This window comes from Crocodylus siamensis, chromosome 3 (assembly GCF_052110815.1).
Source record: "Crocodylus siamensis isolate JL-2025a chromosome 3, ASM5211081v1, whole genome shotgun sequence".
Lineage (NCBI taxonomy): Eukaryota > Metazoa > Chordata > Crocodylia > Crocodylidae > Crocodylus > Crocodylus siamensis.
Genome location: NC_143397.1, coordinates 148,779,787 through 148,801,145, shown reverse-complemented (window position 1 = coordinate 148,801,145; position 21,359 = coordinate 148,779,787). Strand labels below are relative to the sequence as shown.

Here is a 21,359-nt window from a genome sequence, read left to right as displayed (position 1 = left end):
GAACTTCTGTAACTCGAGCTGCCTTAAGGAGAAGTAATTTTTTCTCTTTATACCTGATCCTTTTCTTCAATTTTATGAATGCCCATCTTAAACCATTTAATACCACAACTGCCATCTAGATGTTAATACTGCTCATAATGATTGAAAGGGCCTTTTTGCATTTGCAGCTTCACAATGTTCAATTTCTTTGGCATGAAAGAAATTCTATTTTCCTCTCTTTGGCATTCTTTCTAACCTTTTGGTAGCTTGAAAATAATCCCTCCACTTTTATCACATTTGTGTTTTTCTTCTTTGCCCCATGATTTTGAATTATGTTTCTACTTCTTGAGGAATCTGTGCTCCTGGTAGTGATTTGTTTTAATCAAAATACAGCAACGATTCATTTGTTTTTGGGCAAGAGAAAAGAATATGTGTAGAGGATCAAAGAGATTTTTACAACCTGAAGTGATGCTGGGGCTACTCCTGGGGTTTGCTGATCTCGAGTTTGTCATTTTAACTCAGAACAGGCCATGCCATGAACAATACTTCCCTGCCTCATGAAATGGATTTTTTTTCTTTACAGTTAAGTACCTGAAACTACCTCAGATGCAGAAAAAAGCATCTCAAGCACTAGGGGAAGCTAATAAGCAAGTGAAGTTTCTTTCTTTTTTAATTCTCAAGTTTCTTTATTTATTGACACACGCATTATAGCATTCAGTTCTGCCTTGAGTAGCATTTACCATGCAGTGAGACTCTGCCAAACTGGAACAACAGCTCCCTAGATTCCCCCCTTGGAACTTGTTCTTCTAGCCAGCTCCAGGCAGGTGAGTTAAACCCATGTGTCTACATGAAACCAGGTGAATTCAGATGCAGGCTCAGGACTTCAGTGGATGAAATGCTCACTGCACTAATAAGATTGGACAGCCTGGACCTACCTTAGTGTAGCTAACTAAGGAGAGGTGACAGGGGCAACAGCCCTCAACATTAACTTAGGGGGAAAGGTGCAGCTGCTGCCTGGTTTCACAGTCACCACCACCAGCTGGGAGCCATTACTGCCCTGTGCAGTGCAGCTGATTCTCAACTGGGGTCCTGTGGCACCCAGGGATGCCCTGAGATCCTTCCAAGGGTGCCTCAGGTTGCCAGGTAACATTAGCACAGCTAGCATGAGATAAACCCAGAGATTTCAAGTGGGAATTCCTGGTGTTAAAAGCGTTCTGACCTGTTGTGGGCTTTGTTCTTTGCAGCAAAAGAATTGCTCTGTTATTTTTCTGTAGTCACAAAGCAAGTGTAAGCTAAGAGTTGGCATTTTCTGAGGGATGCCTCAAGTGTAAAAAGGGTTGAAAATCACTGGCTTAGGCCCTGTTCTGCCTTTCCATAAGCTGAGCACTTCTTTAGCAAAGCAACCACCATAGTCCATTTTAAAAAAAACCCCACGCTCTGATTTGCACACTTGTGGGCAAAAACATTTGCACAAACAATTTATTTCTTACCAGATCAAACATATAGGTGCCTAAATGACTTAAACTGGCACCGGCAAATAATGATGAGTGGAAAGTAAGCTGACAGCTATTCTCACTCAGAAAATGTTGTGAGCTTTTAGCTTGGAAATCAGGAGCGATAGATATACTTGTTTTAGAACAAGCTGCTTTTCTACATCAGTCTTACTTTCTTAAATATTATTCTACATTTAAAAAACATACAATGTATCTTCTTTTCTTTAGATGAATACGAACCAAGATTAGAGCTTTAAACTAGAAAAATTACATATGTTGAAATATAATTTACTCCTGCGTGTAATAAGCCAAATTCTCTGCTGGGTAACTTCACTGATTACATTGGAGTTACACATTGGATTGGCCTACAATCTTCTCTTGTCCCTATCAGTGTAATATCTGAATACTTACACTGTCATTACTCTTCCATCTTCTCTTCAGATAAAAATCACCAGTGCAAATCTGGGAGATATTTCTCCCATAGCACATGCTGGCTGCCAAGGAAGGATCTTACATCTTTCCAGATGTGTTACCATGTTTGTGTGGTTACACTTTGGACAGGTTCTCCGTTTGCTTTTTTTCCCAGGACATGGGCTTCTTTTGACATACCTTTGAATATGGAAAACACATTCATTGTATCAATGTTTCTTGACAGAGCGCTAAGGTTGTATTTGCAGAGGCTTCCAAGTACAAACAATGTCTTGCCTTAAAACACAGAGAGGAAAAAGGAATACTGTAGATCACAAAAGCTGAAGCTAACAAAAGTTTTAAGAGCTAATAAGCACCTCAGCTGTTCCCCAAGTTTAAGGCAACACGCATCAGATTTAACTTGGAATGGGGTACAAGAAGGAGAGTTTTAGTGAAGGCTCTTCAATCCTGTGCCGCCAGACTTTTTAACCCATCGGACATATTGAGTGCATCTACACAAGATGCTAAGTCACCATAGCAACATGCTACAGTGACCTAGCATTGGCGGGCAAAAACTGTGATGCCGCAGCTACATAACCGTAGCGACGCGCTCCCTTGGTATAGTGCACAGCTATGGTGACATAGCGGCTAAAAATAACCATGCATTGCTGGCACAGCATGACATGCTGTTATGGCACCATCATTTAGTACTTCCACAAAGAAATGCTAAATGATGCCTAAGTAACAACGGCACCATAGGGGCACGTGTAGATGTGCCCACTGTGTCTCTTTAGGAAACTGGAATACAGAGCTGTGCTGGCTGGCAGGGAGAGTTCTCATTTGGGTGGCTTTGAGGCTGGTTCATATATTGGACATTGTCTTTAATTGAATGGATTTATTGAATTCCTGACTATGCAGCCACATCTCTAGAGGGGCATATTTAAGCATTTAATAAAGTAGGGGCGTGGAAGGAAGCACTCTAGTATGGGTAGGTAGCTGAAACCTACGTTGTCTGTGGGTGCCAAGGGCAGGTGGGATGATTCTGTGGCTTTTCAGGGAATGTGCTCTGTGGGCTCAGAAGGACTCCTCTTAGTCAGAGGCTAGGTCTGTGGAAAACAACCTAGCAATGCTCTCCCTCTCTTAAGCAGATTTACACTTCCAGGTGATACAGACAGTGTGCTGTAGTACTGCTGCTATCTATACCACAGCTTAGTGATGTGTGTTCAGAGAAAGGACTTACTTGCACCATCCTTTTCTTCTAGTCCAGGGGCACAATTATTTTGGGCAGAGGACCGCTTACTGAGTTTTGGCAAGCCATTGAGGGCTGCATGACAGGCAGCCAGGGGCAGCTAAGTATTATTTTTCTGAATTTTTTAGGGGCCCCACGGGCTGGATAGAATGGCCTGGCAGGGCCGCATACAGGCCGCATTTTGCCCACCCCTGTTTTAGTCCATCCACATGCTGGGAAAAGCAGCAGTAATTTGCATCCAACTCCTTATTATTCCCAGACCTTTGGCTGATGTCTGTGTAATTTTGACCAGAATGAGTCAACTTACTGTATAGTATTATTCTATTCATATTGTACATCTCCCCTTGTATTACCTGAAGATACCTGACTGCATCTGGACATTCAGTGGAAAATTACTAGGTAGTATACAGGTGTTCTTAGATCCCAGAACTTTATTGGTGTAATGATTGCAAGAATATTCACACAGTTTCTTAAAACTATAGTAGAAACGTTCTAAGCAGAAGCTTTACAATGAAGGCAAGAGAGAGAGGGACATGGAAAAATTAGATGACAGTGTTTTCCTTATTTCAATAACATTTATTGTTCATCATTGGATCTCTTAGTCTTTACACATCATGTGACACAAGTTACAATAGATCCCAGAAATAACGTATGTATAGACAAGTGTGCACAGGAGGAGATTTATGGATTATAGTCCAATAGGCCAATGAACAGTGGGATGGGGCAAAGAAAAGGCTCAGGAGGTAGGCAGGGAGAGTAGACACATAAGAGACAAACAGCTAATGTCACATGGACAGGAGGGGCACAGCTGCAGCAGTTCCCCAGCCTATAATGGGATGAGTCTAAAGTGTCCCTATCTTCCTCACATACTGAAAGACTTCACAGAAGTTATTTCTAGTTTGTAGAGAACATTTAACCCATCAGTATCACCAGACCACCAAAAATCTCTTGATTTACGAAAGCCTTTGTGTTTGTATTGGACACAAATCTAGTGGCAAATCAAGGGTGTTATGGTAGAACTGGGTGAGCTGACAGCTTTTCACGTTTTGGGGATAAGGGCAGAGTGAGGGACGGGGGGGAGAGAGCATGTAGAATCTGGAAGTCAGTTTGGCTCATTACAAAGTTAGGAGACATTTTCAGATTTATGTTTGTTTCAAATTCCCCCAAAGTCATGTAGATGCAAGGCTTATCATTTCTACCCTTGGCATACTGAATTCTCTTTCTTGCCTAGGCCCTTTAATCACCAAATCTAATTCTCAAGTGCCTGAGGGACTCTGTCTTCCATTGTTTTCCCAGCTGTTCTGGTGCACTTGCATTTAATGTCAGATGAAGTCACAGCAGAGTAGCTGGGAAAAAATAACAGAGCAGCAAACTACAGTGGTCATTAAGGGAAAATAACAGCTTAGAGAGCGGAGGTTGGAAAAATATAATTATGAAACTGTTCAACTATTCAAACAGAGACAACTTTCAGAGCAGATAACATTATTTATCACTTGTACAGCACTTTAGAAATAGTATCTAATTAACCCTTGTAACATGCCTGTAAGTTATGTCAGCATTATTGTGTGTATGTTATACAGCATGGAAACAGAGGCAGAGAGGTTAAGACTAGGTTTAAAATACAGAGATCGCAATTCCCAGCTCTATGCTCATAATCACTAGGCCTTTCTTTAAGGTACTGAAAAACAATTTTGAAAAGAAGGAACCTCCCCACTCCCAAAGACCACTTACCATAATTATGTAGTTATACATGCTAATTATACAAAGGTAACAAAAGTGATTATTCATAGGAAGTGCCATAAACATTCATGAAGCTTAGGAAACAAATGAGAAAAAAAAAGCTTTGTTTTGAGTTGCACAGAGTGAAAGGAAAAAAATCTACCCTCTGGATGTGTCTGCATTGCACTGGACAGCACAAGGAGCGGTGCAAACCTGCCTTGCCCATGCCAGCACCTCATGCTGAAAAATGTTCTGCTGTCACTATTACAAGGGCACTGGCCATGTCCTGGGTGCCTACCAAAAGGCATGTGTCATGCACAGGATGGGAGCAAACAGGTGAGGTGTCCATTTTATGGAGGCACTACCATGGTTTCAGACTTGCAGGGCAGTACTTAGTTTTGGTATTTCTTAGTAGCCTCAGTGGGAGGCAGAGATAGCAAAATATTGAGGGTGACTACAGCAGTCCCCTTTGGATCTGATATAATTTTGCCCTTAATTAAAAATAACAAGAACTAAAAATAGACCACAGAGAAAGGAACGAAAGGCAACCCATGATCTTATTGTTTTAGGTCCATAATCTGGGACTTTTAGGTCAGGTACAAACATTACATTTTTACCAGAATAAGTGATCAGAAACCAGTCTATAGTCATAAGAGAAAAGAAGTTTGGCACACAGACTAGTTTAAAAAGGTGGAACGTGGTCTAAGATTTGCTCCTCCAACCAATCCTGCCAAAGGGCAAATGTGTGTTGTTTGCTACAGAGATAAATTATGCTGCTTACTGAAAACCATATCACTTAGGTCAATTCCACCTCAGGCTTATTGAATGTCTGTACCTTGCCTTACTGTTCAGTAGCATTATGCTTTCTCAACAACCCTTTTGAATGTACTTGAGTAGATTTAAGATGCTATCCCTTAAATTTAACTGAAAGGGGTTCTATGCCATTTATGTTTTTCTTCAATGACAAGACTAACTACAGAAACTGGGAAAGATACAGAATGGAAAAGCAGTCTGGTTTAAAACATATTAGTCGAACACTAACTTTTAGCAATATCGGGAACTGTCACATTCCCTGTTTAACAAAGGGAAAATTGTACCTCCATATGAACCCAGAAGAACAGGCATCTGTGACAGTGTATCCTACTTTCTGTGTATTGCTTTGTTGAATACTGTACATCAATTTATGAAACACATTTATATTCACTTCAGTGTACCTTGTCTCCAATAACAGCCAAAATCAAAAGCTTTAGAAGAGCTTGTGAGAAATTCCTCCATTGGCAAATATAAGATAAGGAAGGTATACTCTAATGATTAGAGATTGATTCAATTATTAGCACAGGAAGTTTCATCTCTCTCTTTTATTAACAATTTGTATTAGAACACTGAATATGCTTGCTAGCTTTGAAAAAAAAAGTTCCTTCTATCAATCTTGGTAAGTCTTTGGCCAAAATGACATCCTGTGGCAGTGGGTTCCACAATCTACTTGTTTATTGCATGATATTTCTTTTCACTGGTTTTGAATTTGTCACCTTTCAATATCATCAGATGTTTTTTGTTTTGGTGCCATAAGACAGCAAGACCAGAAGTTTCTACTTTCATCTCCTTTCTAAAGTTAACAATCAGTCATTTAGACCTCTCTTCATTTCAGATTTTCCATGTAATCGTTCCTGTTTGCCATCTCTGAATCCTTCTCATTTGTTTTTAAACTTTAGGAAATTAAACAAAAGTTGCTTTGAAAACTGGGTTTAAGCTCAGATTTTGTTTCAAATACTCAGAATTGTAAGTCTCTAAAATAATCCTTTTTATTGTGAATGTCACCCTTAATTCTGCTCATTCTAATCAGCCATCTGCCGACATCTATGTAGGCAGTTTTTTTTCTGTTTCATTATCAGCTTTCTATTTAACTGAGTTGCTTCACCTTTATTTGCTCTGACATCTATTCCTTTTAGTTGAGAGATGCTCATTATTTTTGCTTGTATTTGATCACATGCCATGCAAATGAAAATTTAAAGATAATTTTAAACATGTACCTTTTATGCAAATACTGGAACAGGCTTATTGAATAACAGGATTTTTTTAGCTTAGAGAGACATTCAAATGCAAAGTGTGAACTGCTGATACGGAAAACAAATTATGAAGATATTTGTCTAACTTTTTTGTACATTTTGAGTTGTGGACAGTAACAGATAAGAAGTACTGATAAACAGTATGGAAAAGAGCTATAAAACACAGAATAACCTCCCTGACATCTGCAAGTGTTGACCTTATGAGCAACACAGTGGCCCAAATATTTGCCTTGTAACCATTTCTGAGAATGTAGGTATACTCTACAAAAACACTAGTTAAAATTAACGACAGGAGAATGCTGCATAGTAACTGACATATTAACAAAACTCACCAGCACTCTTTTGAATAAAGGAGAAACACCTGCTACAATTCACCCTTTACAACTAAAGGTTACCAGACTTTTTAGTTAGATTTTATCCAAGGGCACTAAACAGTATTTCTTTCATACCTCCTAAGACAGACTGTTTAGTGTGCAACAATTATATCCTTGTACTAGGTGACAGATGTGGGACTGAAGGGAAAAAAAGCATCGTACCTTTAAGGTTATTGCACCTGTTATAAAACCTGTTTAAGCCCCACTTTGTTGCTAGGAAAAAAATAAGCTCTCTACCTTGTGTCACTAAGGAAACTAACAGTCACAGCTATGAGTACAAAACCTCTTTAAACATCATGACCTTTAACAGTGCTTATCTTGCTAGACATATAATATGGGACAGTACTTACATCTGGACCCAGTTTCTCCAGCAGATGATGAAAAAAATTATCAAGCTCCTTCCCCTCTATGTAACCATTATCTAAACACAATTAAAACATATTGCTCATCAGATATTATTACCGATGTAATAATTACATTATTACAAATTCAGAAAATGACAACTTTGGTGAGAAAATCATCTCTGTGTTTAGGGGAACTGTGTCAAACAGGTGCAGTGTTCTCTGTTCATAAAAAGATGTATCCACACAAGTACATGAAAAGGCAAGATACACCTTGTCTAAAGTTGGAAGGTCCTGCTGTGAATTCACATCCTTTCATGTAATACTTACTTTGGACTTTCTGTATCCTTAACACCAGACCTGAACCAAAAATGTAAAGGAGGGGCAGCAGGAGATATTAGGGGACATGTTCTTCATAAACATTTGTGCTCTGACTGCCTTCTCTGTAAGGCAAAGTCTGCTAAAAAGAGTTTTACTTTTATAGATCAAATCCACCCTGTAAAACATGGGATTTCCAGGAAGGTCTGATTCAGCTGCTTGGCGCTGAGCATCTCAATAGCAGCTGCTCAGGGAAAGCTTGGTTAGAGAAAAATCATCTTTGCTGTGAAATATTTAGCCTGTTTGCCATCGTGCAGTGGCAAGGGCATCAGACTGCTTGTGGGACATCCGGAAAGTTACACAGCAACTTCCAAAGGACATCACAAGACAAAGAGATGCATGAAGACCCTGATGCAAGTCACACCTGCTAGGGTAGACAAAAAAAGGCTAACACCAAGAGCACACACAATGCCACGGTGACCTGGTGAGCTCTTTCCCTGCCCTACAGTCCCCAACTTTGCCTGTCACGCACAGCATGGGTGTAAAAAAGGGCACTGCACACACATCTCCATACATTCATAAACCAGGGCAGGGGGAGGGGGGTCTCAAGAGGTCTGGCAATCCAACCCCTGCTCAAGGCAGGATCATCCCTGACGAAACCATCCCAGTCAACTATCTGAGCGGCTCTTGAAAACTTCCCTGAGACACCTTCGCCTCGCAGGTAGGGACACACACACACTGACCCCGGAGAGCAGGCACCCCTGTCCATGCACAGCCCCCCAGCCCCGGGCGAGGCGGGGACCGACCCAGCTCTCACCGTCCTCGTCGAAGCGCTGCCAGATGTGCAGGAAGGCAGCGGCGTCCAGCTGCTGCAGCCGGCCGCTGTCCATGGTGCTGGGCAGAGCCGCCGGGACCCGCCGCGCTCCTGCTCCCGCCGCCCGCAGGTGCGAGGGGCCGGGCTAGCGAGGGGCTCCGCCGCCAAGCCCCTGCCCCTTCTGGGGGGCTGCACCCTATCAGGGCCCGAGCTGCCCTCCCTCCCCGCCCAGGGCACACGCCAAGCCTTCCCCGACACCAACTGGGCTTGAAACCTGCTGGGCTCTGCCTCACCTCGCCCTCTACTGCTGACTGGCATGGGGAGGGAGGGAGGGAGGCGGCAAGCCCACCCAGCAATTCCCCCCGCCCCCCTTGAAACTTTTTCTCTCTGCAAGTCGAAGAGCTGCCCCAGTCCTGGGGTCTGTGTCCAGCGGGGTGGAAAAGGACCACTGATTAGGATAAGATGATAGGGCAACACAGCAAAAGGACAGTATGATGGTAGCACAGGGAAGCCATCATACCCAGGCTAGCATAAATTGAGCCTGCACAGGTGACAACAGCAGGGACTAGGTGATGGCACAAGCTTCTGCACAGCAGCTGGGCAACTAGAGTAGAAGTCCACTAGGACCCTGGGGTAAGTTCCCTGGTTAGTAGCCAGTGCTGATGGTTGTGATACCCTACCTTATCTCTACTATTCTTGTTATCTGAGCTGGCTCTAGCACAGGTGTACTTGCCATGCTCAAATCTCACTATGATCAACAACAACAGCAGTCACAAGACAGGTTGGTAGAGATCTCTCTCTCTCTATATATATATATTTACATGTGTGTGTGTTTTGCAAAAGAAAAAAACCCCATGATCAACAGGTTTTTCCAAGGTGAGGCCTGTCTAATGTGCTCTGGGCAGACTGACCCCTGCGAGTTTCCCAAATGGAGGAAACTCAACAGCACAATTTTGTGGTAATAGGGGACTGTGTTTTGCTTTCCCCCTGACTTATTCCTTCAGCCTTTTGACTAGGAGCAAGCATGACTAAGGGACATCAAACTCCAATGGTTTGGGGGTTAGCGCCTGCATGTAGGATGCCGGCCATGGATTTGGGGAGTTTCTGAAATCCCAGACTGATGGGTCTGGGAAGGGGGAGACTTGCTCAGTGGTAGAGCCACACAGTCTTGAATGACTGAGCTCAGCACAGTTGATTTGGAATTTAGAACTAATTCAGCCTTAAGCCAATAACTACCTCAATAAAACCAGCCCCCTAAACAAGTGTTAAGTACCTTGAATCCTAGTGTGATCTCAGTGCTGTTGATGATCTCAGTTGGCAGAGACTGCACAAGGGCCAGTAGGAGACCTTAGTATGGTCCACCCTGCCACATATTTATTTTAAGGTGCAATGGAAGCAAACCACAAAATTATTACACACATTTTGTATAATAATTTTGTAGCTGTCTTTATGTTTTATGATGCCATTAATTGCCTGATTGTGTGGCCAGGTTACACTTTAAGACATGATTACTTTAACAGCTGCCAGGGGCCCATTTTCATTGCAAAATGAAATTAAGGTAGAACCAATGCTGAGAATGAAAGAAGTCCACAGTCAAGACCAGTTAAAATTGGTGCCTAAAATTAGGCTGTGATCCAAAGCCTACTTAAAACAAGGGAAAGGCTCCCATTGACTTCAGTCAGCTTTAGACCAAAGTCCTAAATCCATATTTAGGGGAGTAGTTAAGGATTAGGTTTCCCACTGCAGAAGCTCATCATACACCAATTCCCTCTGATTTAATTTATAGCTAGACATGATGCACTGTTGGATGCCAAACACTTTAGGAAATCTTGCCTGCCATCTAAGGAAGTGCTAAGTACAGGACGCTCATGCTGGGTGCTCAGTTTTGAAACTCCTGACTCATTTCCTAGGAAATGCTGCAGTTCAGATAGAGAACACTGTGTCTGTACAGCACATGCTTTTAGGGGATCATACCTATGACTTCCTGACCTTTTAAATAATTAGAGGGGAGTGGGGGGGAGAGACCAAAAAAAATTTGGTTACTTTAAGTAAGTCTGTAAAGGGAAATGTAGCTACCCAAGAGTTGAGGCTTTTATTTAGCAGCAGGAGAGCTGTTTTATTACAGCTATGCCCTAGTCAAGTGATTGTGGTTGCCATTGTATTCCAGACAAAAGGGTTTTGAAATGCTAAATGTGGTGTCTAGGCTGAAAGCCACCTCCACATGTAAAGACCTCAGCCAAAGTTACTCAGCATGAAGCAGGAGCATGGGCAATAGGGGCATTAGTTGAAAAGGCAGACAGTTGCATCAGGTAGTCTCAGCTTGGAGGTAGATTCCAATCCAGTTTCTCTCACCAGCAGGACTGGAAGCTTCATTGATTTCTATAGGATCACACCTCTGGGGAAGGCTTCCTTTGCCTTCCCTACTGTCACAAAAGTGGGGTATTTCATTATCTGTGCATGGTTCCCTTAGTAGCCTCCTGGTCCTCTCTTGCCTCCATTAGGCTCATATTTCTGACCATGACTGCTCCTGAACATCCCCTTCAGGTCCATTGTAAATTATCCATAAAGTTTCCCTGGGTGATGACTGCAGAGTGGCAGTCCCCTTGGGTGTGCTTGGTCCTACCTTGCAGGTCCTAAGCTCTGTAAAACATGTAAAGAGAAGTTCTATGAACTTAGAGGAATGACACAGTGGGGAGGAAGTCATTCCTTCTCTTGTTCATGCAGCCCTGCCATGATTCCAGACCTGTCTACCCCCACAAAAGGGTGACACAGGCCCTAATCAGGTCACTGACTTACTGTATTTACTTGAATCCAAGACAAGGGTTTTTCCCCATTTAGCTTGGGGGAAAAAGTCCTCTCATCCTGGATTCAAATATAATACAGCAAGGGGGTAGGTAGCTGCTTTGGCTGCAGCTCTGGCTCTGACCCCACCTGGGACTAGGGCTGGAGCTGCAGTTGCTCCCTGCCCCTCTGCTGCCTCCATTTATCCCCCTACTGCCTCTGCCTCCCTTTCTGCATCCCTGTCACTGCCTCTGTCCTCTCCTCTGCCCCACCCCGGCCAACCCCCATAACTCCCATCCCAGTAGCTGGGCTGAGCTGGAAACAGAGCAAACACATGCTCCATGTCCTAGGCTGGAACAGAAGAAGAGCCTGCCAGAGCCAGAGTAAAAGTGGTGCTGGGGGTGGGTGGGGTGGGGGGGAGGTGAGGCAGGCAGGAGTAGATGAGGAGGCAGAAGTGGCTGCGGGGACTGACAGGGGAAGCAAGAGGGGAGCAAGGAGCAGGGGTCAAGCTGCTTGAGCCTCCTACCTACCCCCCAAACTCCTCTGTCACCACCTCCCTCCCCAATGCCTACCCCCCTACTGCCTCTCCACTACCTGCCTCCCTGAAGGATGGAAACAGGCTTTTTCTCTGTGGCTGTAAGGGACAGGATTAGGAGCAGTGGCCTCAACCTTCAGCAGGGGAAGGAGGAACTTTCTGACTGTAAAGTTGGTCCAGCATTGGAACAGGCTACCTAGAGAAATGGTGGGATCTCCAGTCTTGAAAGTTTTCAAGAGCAGATTAGACAGACACTTGTCTAGGATGGTTTAGTCAGGAATGATTCTGCTTTGAGCAGGTGGCTGAAATAGATGACATTGTGAAACCTGCTTCCAGCCCAACTTTCCCAGGATCCTATGATTTGTATTGCTATTTATAAGTCAACTTTTCAAAGTTTGTCTTTTTCCGTAATCATTTACTGACACCCATTTTGAATGATGTAGGACAGGGCTGTCTCCCTGGTGGCTTGTGAGGCATGTGCAGCCCAAGACGGCATAATCTGTGGCCCCCAGGCTCCTACCTGGCCACTACTCCAGCTGCAACAGCAGCAGGAGGGTGGGGGAACAACAGGGGAGGGAGGGGCTGTTCACACATCTACCCCAACAAACAGGGTGGGGGTGGGGGAAGAAAGGGGAGCATGGTTCATGCTAATGTGCAGTCCCAGGCTTCCTACAAGAAGATATCCCTGATGTAGAACAACTTTGGTATTCGTAAGCTCCTTTTAAGTTCACCTAAATAAAAATATGGTAGTACTAAAATACTCTTTTATAAGCCTTGTGGGAAGTGCCTATAGAATGCAATTGGGATGAAGTCCATGAAGTTTGATGGAAATTTGACCAACCTGATTCAGGCTTTCCTTGTTTGCTAGTCCATCCCATTGCCTGAGCTGCCATTGCCCAATGGCAAAGCTTTTATCATCACCCCTAACTGCTAGTTCCCACTTCATGTCCAACATTTCTGCCTTCCTCCTTATTATTGCCTGACACAGAGATGCACGTGGAACCCTCAGCTGGCATCTTAGACTTACAAGCCAGAGAAGGGGAAGTTTGGTGCATGGACCACCCTGCAGAGAGAGAAAAGAGGCAGGTAGAACCTGCATGACCAGCTTCTTTGTACTTCAAAGCCAAGAATGTGCCAACATACAGCAGTGGAGGGAAATACCATTGTCCCATCCCGATTAATGTGAGAGGAAATGGAGCTGTAATTGAGCACATCCTCCCTGCTGGAGGCACGGAGAAGAATTGTTGCTTCAGACCCCTCTTCCTTTCTTATGCCAGAGACATTCTGGTGCCAGATCCTCAATAGAGAATGGGTGGATGTATGCATGATTTAATACCAACAGAGCCAGTGCTTGCTCTGTGTACTGCTGTTTCTTATCCATCTCCCACTGAACATGATATCAATAGCAGCAGGTCTTCTAGTCCATGCATTAGCATCAGCATGGAGGGAGCACCATCATCACAACATCACGTACAGTGTTGCCTTAAGGGAGTAGTGACATGCCCTTGATTACTATCGCCCCTTCCCAAGCCCTTAAGTGGCTGGTCATACAACTTGCCTCTAAATACATCCATTATGACAGTTCTAAGAGCACGTGTGTCTGCACTTCAGAGAATAGATTAGAGAAATTAAATACATGAAATGAGAACCAAAATGCTTGGAAGCGTAAGCACATCCTAATCAGTGGTGCAGTACCACTGGAAGGGATTTCATTGTCTTAGCAGCGTTCCAAAACAGCTGTTGGGAACAGTTTTCTGGCAGCAGGCCAGAGTGACCCAGCTTGAATTGAGACTGGCCAACCCTGGGGCCCAGGTGCCGCTGCTGCCACCCTTCCTGTTACCCAGGCCAGTGAGTGCAGCCCACCACTGTCAAATGCTGCTGATGCCCCATGACTCCAGACCAGATCTGATGGCTTTGCAGGACAAATCTGAGCTGCAGGCCATATGTGATCAACCCCTGTCTTAAACCATACTGGTAATTGGTTACGTGGTTAAAACAGTTTTGAACAAGAAAGAAAGAGGCATCCCTCAAAATCAAGGATTATTCTGTGAAACAAGTTCAGTGGTTTTATGGCCTGATCCAAAGCCCACTGAAGTCACTGGGAATCTTTGGAACAACATAAGTTGGCTTGGCATCAGTCAGTTGGTTCAGGTATCAGTGGCTAATCATCTACATTACAAACCGCACCACCCTCACTGACAGCATCGGTCAGAAAGGGTATGATTGGATACACAGTTTAAATTACTACATTTGCTTGCATAACAGATGTTCCAAAGTAAAACCCACACCTTAGTTTAAGAAACCAGAATGTAGAAAGAAAGATTTTTTGAGTAACAGCTGACAGTATAGTGTAAGTGTCCAGGAAGTGTGGCATCTCAGGAGACAGTTCGAGTGAGGCAGCAGGAACTTCCTGGTGTGGCAGGACAGCAACAAGACTAGTCCCAGAACCTTCCAGGGCCACTAGTAAGACTGATATTTGTTCACAGGAAATAGTTCTTTATATACATTTCTGTAAATAACACAGTGTTGTTTCCATATCACAAACCTAATCAAGATACTACAGGCTGCATGCAGCAGCTCACTCACCCAGCTCAATGGCTTTTCAGTCAAAAGCTACTGTATCACCACTGGGTATATGTGGAGGAGCTGTACTGATGCCCAGTGCATCCACAGGTTGTGGATATGACCTTCAGGGAAGGGTAGTTGTGAAATAAGCAGGAGTAAGTCTGACAAATAAGCAGTCATGGACCAAGCAGTGGTGGTACCACCAGGATGTGGTAAGAACAGCAGATGGCAATGGTTTCCTTCCTGAAAAGCCACATATATCTTTTGATGGTGCTGTGACATGGCGAGTACAGGTTGCCACTATAATAAACCTGCCTAATCCCCAGCCATGGGTTTAGAAGTTCTCAATGGCAGAGAAGGCAGATGTTAGAATCTCAATGGCTGTGAAGGCAGATAAATCCTTCAGCGGAATGAGATCCTCAGTTGTCTTGGTCTCCTTGCCATTTGATCAAAGTCTTGTTCTGTCAAGAGCTGTGTGGAAGCCGATCTGTAGCAGATTTTCCATGATAAAAGAAGTCATGCACAGGGGTCTTCTGTGAAAACAGCTTTTCCAGCACATTCCTCAAACCCTTTGGCAACCAGCTAATGGCAATGGGAACAGAATTGTGAGGTCTGGAAGCTCCTTGTTATGAACTGGCACAAAGGCAGCAGTTACAAGAAGGTCATCTACCACTTGGATGAGATGAGTGCAATTCAGCAGCTGTAACAGAGTGAGCAGCCCTCTTCAGGATCTGCTCTGCTCACTCCACATGGGGAGGGAGCTAGAAAAGGTGCCCTAAACCTAGCCTGTCTACCTTGTTCCTGACTGGATAACCACACCCAGTAGGATCACCTTTACCATGGTTGAAAACACCAGTGAAGATGCATCATCATTTTCGATACCTGGTGAGTGGGAGATGGAAAGCTCAAAGAACATGGAGGCAGCTATACCTTCTTCTGGAAGGGTAAACAGGAAGGAGAATGCTGACTTCATGGAGTTGTTTTTGCCATTAAGAATGAACTCATAAACCAACTCAGTGAGTTCCCTATTGGAATAAGTACCTTATGAATCTCTGTCTGAAACTAGCAGAGAGCCAATATGCCACTGTCATTAGGGCATATGCCCTGACTCTTGACATGCTGATGAAACCAAAGAGGAATTCTATGCCAACCCTGACCAAATCCTTTCTGACATTTTGGAGGGAGACAGACTTATTTTTCTTCATGATTTCAACACCAGAATTGGAAGGGACTCTAACCTTTGATAGAGAACCATCAGCAAGGAAGGAGTAGGAAAGGTCAACGCCAGTGCTATCCTCCTCTTGCATGGAACATGGACTCACCATCACGAACACCTTGTTCCACCAGAAAAATGACATCATAGCAACCCCCATGATCTAAGCATTGACACCTGATTGACGATGTCATTGTCCATGCCTGGGATTGCAAAGATGCCCACATTACCTGAGCTATGCTAGAGGCAGATGAGTGTTGGACTGATCACCTTGGAAGCTGTCTCTCACAGAAGGCTGACATTGATGAAGAAATTCAACATCGCCTCAAATATGCAAGTACAGCCTTTGGATGCCTGAAGAAATAGGTGTTAGAATATCACAATGTCAGATCCAAAACCAAGCTCCTGGTTTATCAAGAAGTCACGATCCCTACCTTGCTATATGCAGCTGAGGCATGGACAACACAAAAGTGCCATCTAAAGTTGTTGGAAAAGTAGTATCAATGCTGTCTGTGGAAGATACTCCAAATCCAGTAAGAAGACAGACACACCAATGTTAAAATCCTTTAGCAAGCAAACACAACTTGTCATAAGGATGGTAGACTCCAGACTCTTGGACCAAGTTTTATTCTCCCAGCTCAGCTAAGGCGTATGCTCAAGAGGAGAGCAGAGAAAGCACTTCAAGGATGTTCTCAAGGCCAACTTAAAAAAATGCAACATCAATGTCAACTCATGGAAGGCTATTGCCCAGAACTGCCCCAAATGGAGGAGGAGTCTGTTGTAAGGATTCAGTATTTTGAAATCTCACAACAACAATAGTAGATGGAAAAGTGGGAGCAGCAGACCAAATCAAGAAACCAGCATCACCCACCCCACATAGAAACACATGTCTGGCTGTAGCAGAGTCTATCAATCCTTGATAGGCCTCATCAGCCATCTTCAGACACACAGATAAAACAATCATGGAAGACAATGATCCTTGACTGCAAGGGATTGCAAAAAAGAAGACTACATCACCAGTGACTATGAGAAGGTTAAACACAGTACTCCACTCCTGTTCTTTGCAGCCCCAGAGGCAAGTGGCAGCCGTCTTGGCAGCCATATGCTATATGTATCTGTTTGCATTATTCCACCCTGCTTCTATTCAAGCAAAGAAAAATCACCTCCCTGCTTAAGCTATGCACCCCAATTTTGAAGGGCTGATTTTTTTGGGGAAAGGTGCATGCAGTATGTGAGTAAATACAGTAACCCATTTCCCACAGAGTTGGTGGTCCATCTGGCTCTGAGTTCAGGACTATTACCAAGGGAGTGTGAGGATGCTGGTCATCCTGCTGTACCCACTTATTAGCTAAAAATGTGACACCAGTCTCCTCAACTGTTAACCATGTCCACCGTCCATCTCTTTTCACAAGAAACATGACTGGGACTTCTTGAACCCCAGACAAAATCATCATTAAATAGAAAAAGAATACCATAACACTGGAAAGGCTGAGATGCTAATGGAATGACCAGCAATAGTTTGGAGATGATATTCCACATTTCCTTAAGCTCTCTAATAGCATGGGACACTATATAAAAATCCTTGCAAAAACTGAGGTGGTTAACCTCAATCCAGATGATGCTGAAGCAACATACATCTGTTAAACAGTGACATCAACTGTTAAACACTGCTTATCATGTAAGGTGCAATTGGTGCAGTCTGCACTACAAGGCATGGAGTCTTGTAAGAGTCTGAAATCTTTTCTCATGGTGAGCACCTGTTTACCTGCAACCAGAGTGGTCTCACAGATTTGAATGGAGGCATCTTCTGGACTGATTTCCTTTTCAATGCAAAGATTATCAGAATGTGGCCGGCCCATAATTTCTAAAGTTATATGTGCATGGAGGGGCAAGTGTAACTTTCCTCTTAACGATGAGCTAGTGTAACTTGGGTGGTCACTAGGGAACACTGTGGGGCAAAAAGGATGACTCCTCTCTATAAATGATTGAACAAAATTTGAGCTATTTCATCAATACAATTCCAGCCTAACAGAATTGGGTGAATTCTATGAGCAAGGGAAGTATGTGAGAAGCCATGATTACCAACCTTCATGTCCTCTGACCTTACTGCTGCTCCAGCCCCAATGTGCTGGTATTCAGGAAAGGGGAACCATCACACATTATTTTGACATCTTGCTTTAAGTGCGACACAGAACAACTTTAGAGGTTCTAATGTGTGTTTGGCTCAAAGAGGAAGAGGCTCACACCAGATTTTTCTTCAGAGCACAGTAGCTTTAAAATGTATATTGAAAGATGGATTTACTAGAGTTAGTATGAAAATAACAAACAAATCCATCTGCTGTGTATTTACTTAGCAGAATCAAGGTACTTTTTCTTTTTTTTGAGAAATTAAATAAAGCCAGGGATTAAAGGTCTGTGATATATGAAACATAACTGGGATTATTTTAGATTAAAATAGTGCTCCCATAAACCCTTCTTGTACAATGCCATAATCTTAAAACAAAAAGATTTTCTCCAGTCTCTGCATTATACAAAAGCTGTGGAGTAAGATTGCGAACTGATTGTTATTAAAACTACACCCAGAAGAATGGAGCTGAAATAACACATTTCTTTTCATTGTATCATGCATTTTCAAAGGTAAGTATTTTGAATTTTACACAGCTTTTGTCTCCCCTTCTTATTCAGAAATGGCTGTAAAGATAAATTAATAATAGTTGGCAGGATGAGATTTTTTTTCCATTAAGGCTTCAGAAAGGCAGACTGCTAGTTCAGATGTTTGCTTATTGGTTTATTTTCAGATTAATGCAATTAAATGTCTAAGCACAAGAAATGCTTTTTTGGTCCTTATGTAGGTTTGGGTAAATTCTCAGAAATCATTCTAATATTATAAAAGCCTAAGTCTATCTGTCTGTTGATCTGTCTGTCTGTAATGCTTTTTCACTCTCTGATTGGCTGTCTCAGCAGCCAATCAGAGTCCCCTACACAGACAGGGACAGACAGTGGAGCGCTGCCATGACAGTGGCGACTGAGGGGCCAGAGGGGAAAGGGGCGAGGCAAGGGGAGGGGAGCTCCCCTGGCCTTGCCCCCCTCCCCTGCTCCTTGGAGGCAGAAGGGGATGATTGGGATCAGAGTGCCGCCATAATGGAGGTGATGGAGCAAAGGGCAAGGCCAGCAGTGCTGGCCTCACCCCTCTGGGTCTGCTCTTTCAAGCTGGGGCCAGTGCCCGCCCCCAACAGCTGGCAGAGAGGGGATGGGCAGGGAACAGGGGAGGGAGGGAGCAGGAAGGGGAGTGGGGGTTACTGGTGCCTGCACCCTGCTGCAACCATGACTGCAGCCCTGGCCCCAGCCCAAAGTGGCAGAGGGGAGGCAGGGAGTGGCCCTGACTCCAGCCCAAAGCAGCAGGGGGAGTGGGGGAATGGCTCATCCCCAGCCTGAAGCAAAAGGGGGCAGGTGGGGAGCAGCCCAGGCCCTGGCCCGAAGCGGTGGCGGGGGGGTAGGGAACGGCCCAGGCCCCAGCTCCAGCCTCCGCCTGAAATGGTGGGGTGGTGGGGAGCAGCCCAGGCCCCAGCCCCAGCCTGTGTGTGTGGGGCCCCAGCCTGAAGCAGCAAGAGGGAGATGGGACGCAGCCCATGCCCCAGCCCCGGCCCAAAGCTGCAGGGGGGAGGGGGGGAACGGTGTCCGCCTGAAGTGGTAGGGGGAAGTGGGGAGTGGCCCAGGCCTCAGCCCTGGCCCTAGCCCGAAACAGCCCCTGGAGTGGGGGGGAGGGGAGGGGAGGGAGGCAGGAAGCAGCCACAGCCCAGCCCTGGCCCAAGGCGGGGGTGGCAAGAGGGATGCAGGCCTTTGTCCCCCCTTGCCCCGTCATTCTTGACAGGCAATTTGCTAGTTCTATTATAAAGAGCAATGAGGGATTTGAGTGCACCTTGAGAGAAAATTGAAAATAATGGTTTTTTTCACCATTTCTTTGACTAAAAAAATCTGGGTACAGATTAATAATACTGGATCAGATTGAGATATAGGGGAAAGGAAAAATTAGCTAATACCTCCTTCTGGGGCTCTCCCAGTATGTTGTCTTTGTATTTGTGATTGAAAACAGAGCATCTTAACCAAGAATTCTTGCACAGGGATGGGAAGAGTGCTGGCAACAAATAATTCTCTCCAACTGTAGCTATTGCTTCCACAGACTTTCCAGTCCAATTTAACAAGCACCTTTTGGCTTGCAAGAAGAGGAAATGCCATAAATACATACTGGCTTCAGTGGGATTTGGATTAGGTCCCATGTGAAAATAGGCACGAGTATTTATACTGGAAGGGTTTGCATAGCCATCTTGAAAACTTTTAGTGGGTTTGGGAGTCATCCAATTAAGGAACAGAAGCCATATCACATAATTTAGATAATCAGTCACATAATCCCCATAATGAATTGCCAATGGCAAATTCTCAAAAGAATAACCAAAGTAAGTAGTTTGTAATCAAACCACTGGCTGAAGTAGGTTTGAATGGGAGATTCATCAAATGATTGTGGATAACAGTATGCATAAATGTCCAGATCTGTAGATAATCTGCAAACAACAAAAAAAGAGAGGTTATGACTATATTGTTTTTGGCCAGCTTGTTCCCCAGGCTTCATGCTACTTTGTTTACCACAGGGGAAAAGAGGCCAAATTCAGTGCCCAGCTCCCAGGACAGAAGTTAACCCTTAGCTGAGCACAGACTCCCCAGAAGAGAACAAAATGACAGATGCAGGAATGACATTAGCTTCCCAAATCAGTGAGATCAGTCCAGATAGCTGAATCAATTGGCATGAAGGCCAGAATGGAAGTTGGGATAGGACAAGCAGCATTAAAAGAAACAATGACCACATTTTGACCCCATCAGATACTTTATTTCTAGCAATAGATCACCAACCTTTCCTTGTTATCACCACAATTGTCAGAGGCCAGCCTATACACTCTTTACTAAACTGTTACCCAGGGCTTATGGTGAGGTCAAGATCCTGCCCCTATCACTGGCTTGTGGGGAGAAACAATCTCCTCCCTTTCTGAACAGGGGGCTGCAGAGAGTGATCAGTAAGAAAGGCTAATACCTGATTGGGGCTATCGGCTCAGGAAGTGAAGGCTAGGGACTTGGGCATATCTAGAATTTTGAAAATGGGGGTGGAGATGGTGAGGTGCATCATCACACATTAAAAAAACCATACATTTTTCTTCAATTCAAAGTAAACTAGAAGGTTTACTAATATGCTAGGGGCCTAGGGCTGTAGTATGCAGTGTAGGATTGAAGCAAAAACAAATATAACTTCATTGGAATGAGTTAGAAATGATCTGCAAGGCTGTGAAATAGGAGCTCCATTACCAGGAGCAGGAAACAGACAGCTGGATTGCAGAAGAAAGGTTAGCTTGGTTGGTGGAACATCAAGACCCTTAAAAAGAAGAGAAGGTTCTTAACACCTGTAGAATGAAGAGTTTAAAAGTGATCAGGTGGATTACAGTGAGCCATGAAGTCAA

The 21,359-nt window shown here is 44.1% G+C and overlaps 1 protein-coding gene across 1 annotated transcript in view; it reads right to left on the bottom strand.

The window, feature by feature from the left end:
- Positions 1-8,837, bottom strand: part of SCGN (secretagogin, EF-hand calcium binding protein) — a 48,162-nt gene extending 39,325 nt beyond the window's left edge. The window contains exons 1-2 of the mRNA XM_090037293.1: positions 8,765-8,837; positions 7,639-7,709 (exon numbers count right to left, since the gene is read on the bottom strand). Of these exons, the coding sequence (XP_089893419.1) occupies positions 7,639-7,709; positions 8,765-8,837 (144 nt within the window). The remainder of the gene's footprint in view (positions 1-7,638; positions 7,710-8,764) is intronic.
- Positions 8,838-21,359: the final 12,522 nt, after the last annotated feature.